General features: G+C 47.0%; 1 protein-coding gene across 1 annotated transcript in view; it reads right to left on the minus strand.

Annotated features, from left to right (window-relative positions):
- Positions 1-67: 67 nt before the first annotated feature.
- Positions 68-10,669, minus strand: part of LOC126487242 (uncharacterized) — a 20,361-nt gene continuing 9,759 nt past the window's right edge. The window contains exons 6-7 of the mRNA XM_050119956.1: positions 8,954-9,001; positions 68-7,432 (exon numbers count right to left, since the gene is read on the minus strand). Of these exons, the coding sequence (XP_049975913.1) occupies positions 6,546-7,432; positions 8,954-9,001 (935 nt within the window). The 3' untranslated portion in view covers positions 68-6,545. The remainder of the gene's footprint in view (positions 7,433-8,953; positions 9,002-10,669) is intronic.

Raw genomic sequence — 10,669 nt, forward strand, 5'->3', positions numbered from 1 at the left:
GGTTTTGACCCAGGCTTTTTCAGACCCAGGCCAGCTGGCCTTGGTGAGTTCCTGATAGAACATCCCCATTGTCTCAGTGTGTGGGTGCACCCCTCGCGGTCCTGAGTTCCTTGCTTGTGCTCTCTCTCCTTCTGCTCCTGATTTGGACCTTGAGATTTCAGCTCCAATGTGGGTCTCCAGACATTTTTCTTGTACTAATTGGTCATTTGTAGTCCATCTTGAGAAGAGTCTGTGTGTTAGCTCATTTACCAGCTGTACTGTTGGATTTCTTTCTATCAAATTCTAGCTGTTTCTAGGTATTCATCTGATTTCTTTCTTTTCTGAGTTCTTGGTATATCTGGATCTTAATCCTATGGCAAATGAATAGCTGTGAAGGTTTTGCCCCACTCAGAAGACTGTCTCTACTCACACAGTGATTGTTTCTTATACCACATGGAAGCTTTTGAATTTCATAAAACCCCATCTGCTAATCATTGGCACCGTTTCCAGAGTGACCAGAGCCCTTGCAGAAACCCCTTACCTGAATCTTGAAGGAGTTTTTTTACTTTTTCTTCCAACAGTTTTAGCTCTTACATCAAGACGACGCAGTTTGAGCTGATTTCACAGACTGAGAGGCAGGGACACAGCTTCATTTCTCTACACAAGGATACCCAGCTTTCCCAGCATCACTTGCTCTCTTTTCTCTGATGTATGGTCTTTTTTTTTTTGTGGGTTTTTTGTTTCTTTGCCAAAAATCACAAAGTCACATGTGTGGGTTTGTGTTGTGGAATATTAGTTGATGATGTGTTACATTTGCTTATGCTATGAAACATTTGTTTAATGATGCAAAAATATGTTCTTTTATGTTGCATTTGTTTAACTCTGGGATACTATGTTACTTTGCTTATCTAAAACACCTGATTGGTCTAATAAAGAGCTGATTGGCCAATAGCTAGGTAGGAGAGGGACATGGGACTGCCAGGCAGAGAGAATAAATAGAAGGAGAAAAAGAGAAGAGAGTGGAGAAAGAAAAAAAGAGGAGAGAAGAGGCCCAGGGCTAGCCACCCAGCTACATAGCAAGCCACGAATAAGAAGTAAAGAAAGTTATATAGAATAGAGAAAGATAAAAACCCAGAGGCAAAAGGTAGATGGAATAATTTAAGAAAAGCTGGCTAGAGCTGGAGAGATGGCTCAGCAGTAAAGAGCACTGACTGCTCTTCCAGAGGACCCAGGTTCAGTTCCCAGCACCTATAAGGCAGGTCACAACTGTCTGTAACTGCAAGATCTGACACTCTCACACAGACATACATGCAGGCAAAACACCAATGAACTTAAAGTAAAATTAATTATAAAAAAATTTAAAAAGAAAAAAGAAAATCTGCTTAGAAATAAGACAAGTTAAGGCTGGGCATTTATAAGAAAGAATAAGTCTCTGTGTAATTATTTGGGAGCTGAGTGGTGGACCTCCCAAAGAATAAAGAAGAAAAAACCCCACAGATTTGTGTCTGAGTCCTCTATTTTATTCCATTGATCTGTGTGTCTGTTTTTATGGTAATACCATGTTTTGGGTTTTGTGGTTTTTATTATTGTTGTTACTATGCTTCTGTAGGATAGTTTCAGATCAGGTTACTGAAACCCCCAGCACTGTTCTTTTGTTCAGAATTATTCTTTAACTCTCTGGAATCTCTTTTCTTCCATAAGAATGTTATTTTTTCCTATTTCTTTGAAGACCACTGAACTTTTGATGAAGACTGTATTGAACCTGTGAGCTGGTTTTGGGAGTATTGACATTTTCATACCATTCATTCTCCCAGCTCGTGGATATGATCCATCCTTTCATCTTCTGGTTTCTTCAGTTTCTTTCTCTGTTTTACAGTCCTCATTGTAGAGTTCTTTCATTTTATTGGATAGCTTTATTCCAAGGCATTTCTCTCACTGCCTTTTCCATTGGACTGGCTGGCCAGAGAGCCCTGGGATCCACCTGTCTCCCTCTCCCCCTCCTCCCAAGTTCTGGAGTTACAGACGTGCACTGCTGAGCTTAGATTTTAATCTGATTTTCACATTTATATTTTTCTTTTCTTTCTTTTTTCCCCACATTTTAAAAAAAGATTAATTTTATTTTTGTATATGCACATGTGAGTGCAGTGCCTGTGGAGGCCAGAAGAGGGCGCTGGATCACCCAGAGCTGGAATCACAGGCTGTTGTGAGCTGCCTGGTGTGAATGCTGGGATTCAAACTCCGCTTCTCCAGCAGAGCAATATGTGATTTAAAAACCCGAATAGTTCTCCAACTCATTTTCACCTTTCTCTAATGGCTGAAGAATTCAGGAGAATAATGTTCTAGTTTCACACATGAAAATTACATATAATTCAAAATTCAGTGCACACCAAGTTTTATGAATACACAGCCTCTTGATCATAGTGACTTTTGCCTGCATGTGGTGTCGAGCACTATACTGTACTCTCCAGTCTTCCAAGTCCAAGATACCCATTCACTGGCTCTTTGTATTACTGAACTTAGACTTTCTGGTTTCTGTGTTTCTTGACTGACGACCCTGCAATCCCTGGGGTGAGACCCACCCTGATCCTGTAGCCTCTTCACTCTGTTCCCCACTCATGCCCAGGCCTCTAGACTCCATTCTCTTGTATACCTTAGAGCCCCTGCTTCATGAACACTGTCCTTATCCTTTCTTAGGGCTGGGAAGAGGATGGAGACCTGACTTTTACAGTTCTAATGAGATCAGGGTGGACTTCTGACTAAAATAAGATTCTGTCCTCAGATTTGTGTGTTAACATTCCCTCTGTAGGAGGTGGGGCACTAGGTGAGACACACCCGTTGCTACACAGTCCAAACACCCTCCTTTTTGAAAGTCCCCAGTGTTATAGTTTTGAAAACGGCGGGAGAGAGAGTCACACCATACAACAGGGCTCACACGGGAGGTTTATTGAAAAGGAGAGAGAAGGGGTAGAAAAGGGGACAGAGAAAGGAGCAGAGAAGGGGACAGAGATCTGTTTCTGGGGGCAAGAGTGGTGGAAGAGGAAGAGACGGGAGGTGGATAAGGCCTGCCTTTTATTAGGAAACTTAGCCAATGTGCAGGGGGGGGAGTTGTTCTTAGTGCCTGCAGCTGAGGGGGCATCCTGTCAGGACCCCAAGGGCAGGCCAGTCCAGATGCCTGAATACTAACAGTCCTCCTTCTTGTCTATTATAAAATGGTGAGGAATTAGAAAGGGGTAGCAGGTGAGGCAGGGATGAGGATGCCATGTTCTTGAGACTGCTTCCTGCTGACCTGGGTGGGGCGCCGGTCACCTTTGGGGAACCTGGGATATCTGGGGTGTTGGCCATGCCCTGGGGTATCTGTCTGTTTCACTTCACTGTCTAGTCTCTGTATAACAGTAGGCACCACGTGGACCTGGCAAAATGCTGTTTGATGTGGGTTCAAGGCGACTCCCTGGAGCTCATGAGAATTTTGAATCTATATAAAGATATGTTTTAGACACATTGGAAAGCAACCAAAGAGAATTTGAAACCCTGAGCTTGTGGCTGTGACACTATAGTGGTAGAGTATAATGTTTAGTGCTCCGCCAGAGCTAGACTGATAGCTTACCAGAATTCCATCAATTAATGTCAAGATTGTGAACAGTAACAGAGCAAGAGAGAGAAATCTGGAACACGTTTCCATTGTTTTATACATCTCAGATCGCTTTCTCCTGGTCAGCACTTAAGCTTTCCCGTCTTCACATAAACAAACCTGAAAGCCCCTGGTCCTTCCCCATCCCCACAGCATCAGCTCACACCCTCTTTCCATCCGATACCAGAAGACAGGTGGTTGATGACTGAGGGCAGTCGATAGTAAAAAGTGGAACAGAACAAATTTGTGCCACACTCGTAAGGCTGACTCCTGAGAAGACAGGAAAAGGGACGGGAAAGATCACCAGGGCCACATGGAAACAGGAGAAAGGGGCCTGTGAGCAGAGACTGAAGGAGCACAGAGGCCAGCATTGCCCTTGGCAAGCCATGGGGGCCTCTTGGGGGACTGGAAACTCCATTATAGAATATTTATCTTGTTTATTAAATAACTTATTTATCAAACATATGACATCACTTATTTAAGTTCTCTGGAAGTTTGGTGTTTGTTTGTTTATTTATTTAAGATTTCTGTCTCTTCACTGCCACTCTTTAACCTTAGTAAAAAGTGGCCACCAGCCATGCAGCTGCTTACGTCATGATGATGTCATCAGTCAAGGTGAAGGCGAGCCACATGGCTGCTGTTTAAAACATGTTTTTTAAACAATAGTTTCATGTACATATCACAGAATTGAATCCAAGGTATATACACATATGCAGAATTAAAGCCAGCTTCCATTTACACATACGGGTTAAATACATGTCCCATGCGCACACACACACCTTATATTAAATAGGAGTCGGGCAAATAAAAAGAAAGGGGGGACTGTGTGTCTGAGCAGGAACAAGCAGGCCTCCTCATCTGACCCACATGTTGCAGCAAACAGAACATTTAGAGAGGGTGAGCAGACAGACACAAGCAGGTCTTGGAGCAAAGAAAAAAAAAGCGGAGAATTCTCTCAGTTCCCTGACTGGCGGGTCCAGAGAATACTGGTCAGTGAGTCTCCAAAAGCAAGGAGGTGTATAACACAGTTCCCAAGGATGAGACAGATCCAGGAATCCAGGGAGGACCAGATTGAGTGGGCACAAGCTGACCAATACATCGTCTCTCAAGAACAGGGGCCAAGGTCTATGAGCCCTGAGAGACACAACCGCACTGTGCTCAAGAAATGAAGCCTCACATCCAGGGGAATGGTCAGAGGCGGGAGCCCTGCCAGAGACCCAGTTGTTGGTACTGAATAGAAGGCAAAGCTGTCAGTGAATGAGAAATCAGATCAGGAAGCAGATTTGTTGCAGGTGGAAGAGAGTGGATCTGTGCAGGTGGAGCAGGCCGGTAGGCTCCTAGTGTGAAGTGGCTACCTCTGGCGGGCCCTGCCCGGTATGCCACTAAGCAAACTCGCCACACGCAACAGAGTTAGTGCAAGAGGTTTATTGGGAGGGGGAGAGTGAAAGCGTGAAAGGCTGCGTCGGAGTGGGGACTTGAGAGAGGCAGACAGACAAGAGGAAGAGAAGCATGAGAGAAAAAAGGGGGCAAGGGAGGAAATTAGAGACAAAGACAGGTGTAAGAGACAAGAGACGAGGCAACGGGAACGCGCTCTTCCTGCCGGGTACTTTTAAAGGGTGCGCACGCTGCATAGCTGATGGCGGAAAGGGACCTGGCAGCACGAATCTGCTTTAGCGGCAGAGGCGGATTGTTGCTTCGGAAACTGACTTTGGAATTCTTAAATGAAAGAAGCAGAGTTAGACGTATAAAACCCCAGTTTGTTGTCTGTTTACTCAATGAAAGGGAGAAATGCAGCTTAACGGGCTTCATAGCTGAGTAGAAGAACCAGGAAAAAGAATGTAGAGAGGGCTTTAAGTGGAGATAAGAGAAAGCTTGAAAACAGGGCACCCCTTCCATCTGTTGGATCACTCACAGACTGTAGCAAAGGTCCTTAAAATGTCGGGATATAGGGTGCTGAGAAGCCGCCATTTGGATTGATATCTAAGGGGCATTTGGGCCAGATTTGGCCGCAAAGGCAGATGAATTTAGAAGCTCTTAAAAGCCTGAGCGCTTGGAGGTGTAGACAGTGATATAGTTCCCATGAGCGAGGCAGAGAAGTAAGAGCCAAAAGTCTGCAATTTCTAGCGTCCCAGGAGTTCCGAGGGGATTGATTGAGAAGGCAGAAGCTGGCCAGTGAGTCATCACCCAAAGGTCCAGGGGCCATGGCGTGCTGAGCCCCAAGAGACACGTGAGTTGTCTGATATCAGGGCTTGTTCCTGAGGTGAGAAGTCATGGCGGAGAGACGAATCCTCCCTCGTGGGAAATGGCCAGACAAGGGAGGCTCACCAATCACGCCCATTTTGGTTAGCCGGGCTCAGCAACCTGTTGGTTGGACAAGTGAGGCTGTCATATCTGGACCGGGATCCGGGGTCTCGGCATGCCTCACGCTGCCAATGGGCAAGAGGAAGCCCAGAAGAGCCTGCCGCGGGTCCGACACCAAGATTACAGTTTAAAAGTCAACAGGAAGGAGTAAAGCCATACAGCAGGGCTCACCGTGGAGGTTTATTGGAAGAGGAAAGAAGGGTAGGAAAGGGGCAGAGAGAGGGACAGAGACTGGTCCCTGGGGACAAGAGTGGTGGAAGAGAAGGAGTCAGGAGGTGACGAGGCTTGACTTTTATGAGGGAACATGGCGAATGTGCATGGGGGTGTTCTTAGTGGGCGGAGTTGAGGAGCAGCCTGTCAGGACCCTAAGGGCTGGCCAGGGCAGATGCCTGAATATTAGCACCTGGGCCTTTATGATGGAACTACTTGACTCACCCTCACGACTTAAGTAATACGTTCCTTTTCTTTCATACTCGATTCAAGGGTGTCAAATGAACGTGAAACTGAGGTACCCCAGTGCAGACAGAAATGCGAACCTTGGGAGAGGGCGCTGATGGCAGAAATCACCTGAAAAGGCTCAGTTCCACTGGTTAACATACAAGTTAATTAAAATGCCAATAAAAACCAAACCACACCCAATAAGAAGGGCGGCTGCTGCGATTTGGGAGCACGAGCATGTCCTGACTCTGCAAAGCATCTTAGCCACCCAGCTGCCCTCCTGCTCCTCCAGCTCCCGCTTCTGCCTCTCCACCTCCTGCCTCACCTTGGCCAGGTAGCACCTGTAGGCTTCCTGGTACTCACTGCAGCCACCATTAAGGAGCACATGGGCATGAAGGAAGAGGTCGTTGCTATGGAAAGAGCCCTCACACTCCTGCTCCAGCCCCCTCACCAGGGCCATGAGCTCTGCCAGCTGTCCCTGCTGCTCTTCCCCTGAGGCCCTGTTATTAAAGGCACAGTACCTCCTCCCACACTCGTGGACCAGGCTGTGCAGGCTGTGGTTATCAGTGTGGGTCACAAACTCATCCAAAGTCTCATTTGCCAGGTCTTCCTTGTGGGTGAAGAGGACGATCGTGTGTCTCATGACTCCTGCCCCGAAGATCTCCTTCACCCTCCTCACGGCTAGGGTGTCCTGAGCTGTGAAGCGTCCCAGCTGGGTCACCAGCAGCAGCACATGGGGTCCTGGGGCACACAGCAGGTAACAATCTCCAATGTCCTTGTCCATGTCTTGGTTCTGGGCCTTTGACCCAAAGATGGGGGGCGTGTCTACCACTAGCAGTCTCCTTCCCTTCCATGTGCCCATCTCTGCCTGGCTGGTCCTGGTCACTGACTGGGCTCTGAGCCTGGACTCGAACGCTTGTCGGCAGAGGATGCTGTTCCCTGTGGCGCTTTTCCCGCAGCCAGATATACCCACCAGGAGGATCCTCAAGCAGCCCGATTCTGCTCCACAGTAGGCTTCCCTGCTCCCTGTGGACGAAAGTAGGTTTGTGCCTCACTCAGCAAGTCTTTGGGCTTTGACGTCCTGGGTCCTTGCAGATATCTCCTGAAATCAACTGTCCTCATTCCCAGAAAAAGAGGTGCCATTCAAATGCTCCCAACTGGTTGCCTGTAATTTTAGGTGGTCCTGGGCTTTCATGAAGTCCCTGTTGGGAGCCCATTCTAGAACACATGGGCAGGGGGTGGGATAGTAACAGGAAGGAGAGGCTCTGTTCTATCTGGATCACAACAAATGTGCCATTGCTGAAGAAAAGGTCCCTGTGCTCTCCCCTAGAGGATGCTCAGGGCAGCTCTCCAGAAAACTGGTTGTGAAATATGTATGTGTTAGTTAAGGAGCAGGCAGAGATGAAGTCATGGCTGACAGCCACCTCTTTTACCCACGATGCTCCAGACGTACTGTGTGAATGTGCTCAGTTTAACCCCGCCCCTCACCCCGAGGTTACCCCAGGTGGAAGAGCTGCAGCTGCTCACACTCAGAGACAGCTGGATTAGCCTAGGAAGCAAAGGGGGCACTTGGATTTGAGGTGGGGGACGGTGGCAGTTAACATCAGGGAAATGATACAAAGTGGGTGGGTGCAGAAGGGTGGGAGAGAAGATGGTTAGAATCGGAAGCAGACATGCTAGAAAGGTCATCTATTGCTGGGCGTGGCCCAGGGCCTGTAACAAGAGGAGTGATGGAGGGACACCATGAAGACAAGAGCTCAGATCTCCAGCCTTGAAGGGATGAGGACCCGGGGCTGTCCCGTGAGTCCAAATGAGTTTTAAGTGCCCTTTACACTCCTAAAAATCTGTCATTTGGGGGAAAGCTGAGGGTGGCTCAGTGGTAGAGTGCCCATCCGGCATTGTAAGGCTCGGTGTTCAATTCTCAGTATCATAGAAACAAAATCGAGCTGATTCCCTTTACTTTGTGCTGGTTTTAATTTCCCTTAGTGTTATGGGGTGTTCTGTAAGACATGATCACTTTAGGGCAACTTCCTTCCTTCCTTCCTTCCTTCCTTCCTTCCTTCCTTCCTTCCTTCCTCCCTCACTTCCTCCCTCCCTCCCTCCCTCCCTCCCTCCCTCCCTCCCTCCCTCCCACCCTCTCTTCCTCCCTCCCTCCCTTCTTACCATCCCCCCCTCTCTCTCAGCTGAGAGGAGATGAGGAAGGAAAGAGAAACTCTGTCACTGTTTAGTTGCAGGCCCTTCTAACCCTGAACGTGTGTCAGAATCACGTTTCACCACATCGTGTGGAGGAGAGTGTCACCGTGGAGTGTGTGTGCACATGTGTGTGTTTGCAAGCACGTGAGTCTGTGTGCATGCGTGTCTCTGTGCGTGTGTATGTGTATGCCTGTGTGTGTTATGTGTGCATATGTGTACATGAACACAGCAGTGGCTTAGACACAGAGATCTGGAGACACAGGGAACAAACGGCAGTTGTCTTCTCCCTCTTGATCTTGAGTGTCTGAACCTGTTTGGGGTCTCGGTCCCTTCAGAACCTTGGTGCTTTCTTACCTTCAACTATGGCTCCATATGTGCTCTTCCGGAGGCCTTCCATTTCTTCTGGAACCGAAACAGGAAAGAATTAAAGTCACGTCCACGTGGGAACTGGTGAGGCGCTTTAACTCAGGTAGCTCGGGGTAACTGTGCTCGCATGGCCATTTCCACGGCTAACTTTCGCACCTATGCTGACTGCAAACATTCGTAAGTAGCCAGCTGGAGTGAGGCAGGGGCATCGCAGCACAGTGTGCTATTGCTCCTCCTCGCTCGTGGGAAAGCAGAAGTTTCCTGCAGATGAACGGATGATCTCCGCCAGCCTGGAAGTGTAAATCTGTGGAGCATTCTCATATGAGCAAGAACGAGACAAAAAAAAAAAACCAAACAAACAAACAAAAAAACTGGACCAAAGTAGACGAACCTGCCAGGATAGAGAAAATAATTGCTGTGCTGTGAAGAACATTCGTTTGTTTGAACTATCGGGCATTTCCAGCGTGGGAAAATGTTCCAGAGGCAGAGCAGGCTTTCCCTTGGGAGGATGACAACTCCTCCAAGAACTGTCCTGAGGAAGGAGGGCAGGAGGACTGGCAAGGCTGCCTCCCCACACCTGGAGAGGGTGGGAAGAGACTGTGGTACCATGATGGAAGAGTCAATATACAAGACAGGATAAAATTCTCACTGGGGGTTTAATCATGCATCTTTCCTGCTTGGCTTTGAGGTCCTGCTCTGCCAAATAATCATGGTTTTTGTACTTCAGTACATTCAGGCAGAGCCTGGATGACGATAACGTAGATACTTTATGGTTTTGGTGTGGCTGGTGTGATGTTGTGTCTCTGGTTTCGGTGTGACTGGTGTGATGTTGTGTCTCTGGTTTTGGTGTGATGGAAAGAGAAGCATGCAGCAGGAAGGGCTAGCCTGTGACACCAGCCATCCCTGCGTGAACTCTCAGATCAGATTAGTTAGCTGGTTTTTAAAACCTTGTAGTTTTAAAACATATTTGTACTTGGAGAAATGCACATAAAAATATAGAATAAAAAAGGTACATAGTAAGAATAAATCTTTAAAAACATAGATAGACTAAAATCAAGCATAAAAGTAAGAATAAATCTTTAAAAACATAGACTAAAAGCAAGTTGTGCTGGCAAAACTGGATGTCAATCTATAGAAGAATGAAAATAGATCCATATCTATCACCATGCACAAAACTCAAGTCCAAATCAATTAAAGACCTCAATATCAGTCCGAACACACTGAACCTGATAGAAGAGAAAGTGGGAAGTACTCTACAACACATGGGCACAGGAGACCACGTCCTACGTATAACCCCAGCAACACAGACATTAAGGGCATCATTGAATAAATGGGACCTCCTGAGACTGAGAAGCTTCTGTAAAGCAAAGGACACTGTCACTAAGACAGAAAGGCAACCCACTGACTGGGAGAAGATCTTCACTAACCCCCCAACTGACAAAGGTCTGATCTCCAAAATATATAAAGAACTCAAGAAACTAGACTGTAAAATGCTAATCAACCCAATTATAAAATGGGGCACTGATCTGAACAGAGAATTCTCAACAGAAGAAGTTCAAATGGCCAAAAAACACTCAAGGTCATGCTCAACTTCCTTAGCAATCAGGGAAATGCAAATCAAGACAACTTTAAGATACCATCTTACACCTGTCAGAATGGCTAAAATCAAAAACACCAATGATAGCCTTTGCTGGAGAGGTTGTG

This window comes from Alexandromys fortis, unplaced genomic scaffold (assembly GCF_014885135.2).
Source record: "Alexandromys fortis isolate MF-2015 unplaced genomic scaffold, M_Fortis_MF-2015_v1.1 scaffold_177, whole genome shotgun sequence".
NCBI lineage: Eukaryota > Metazoa > Chordata > Mammalia > Rodentia > Cricetidae > Alexandromys > Alexandromys fortis.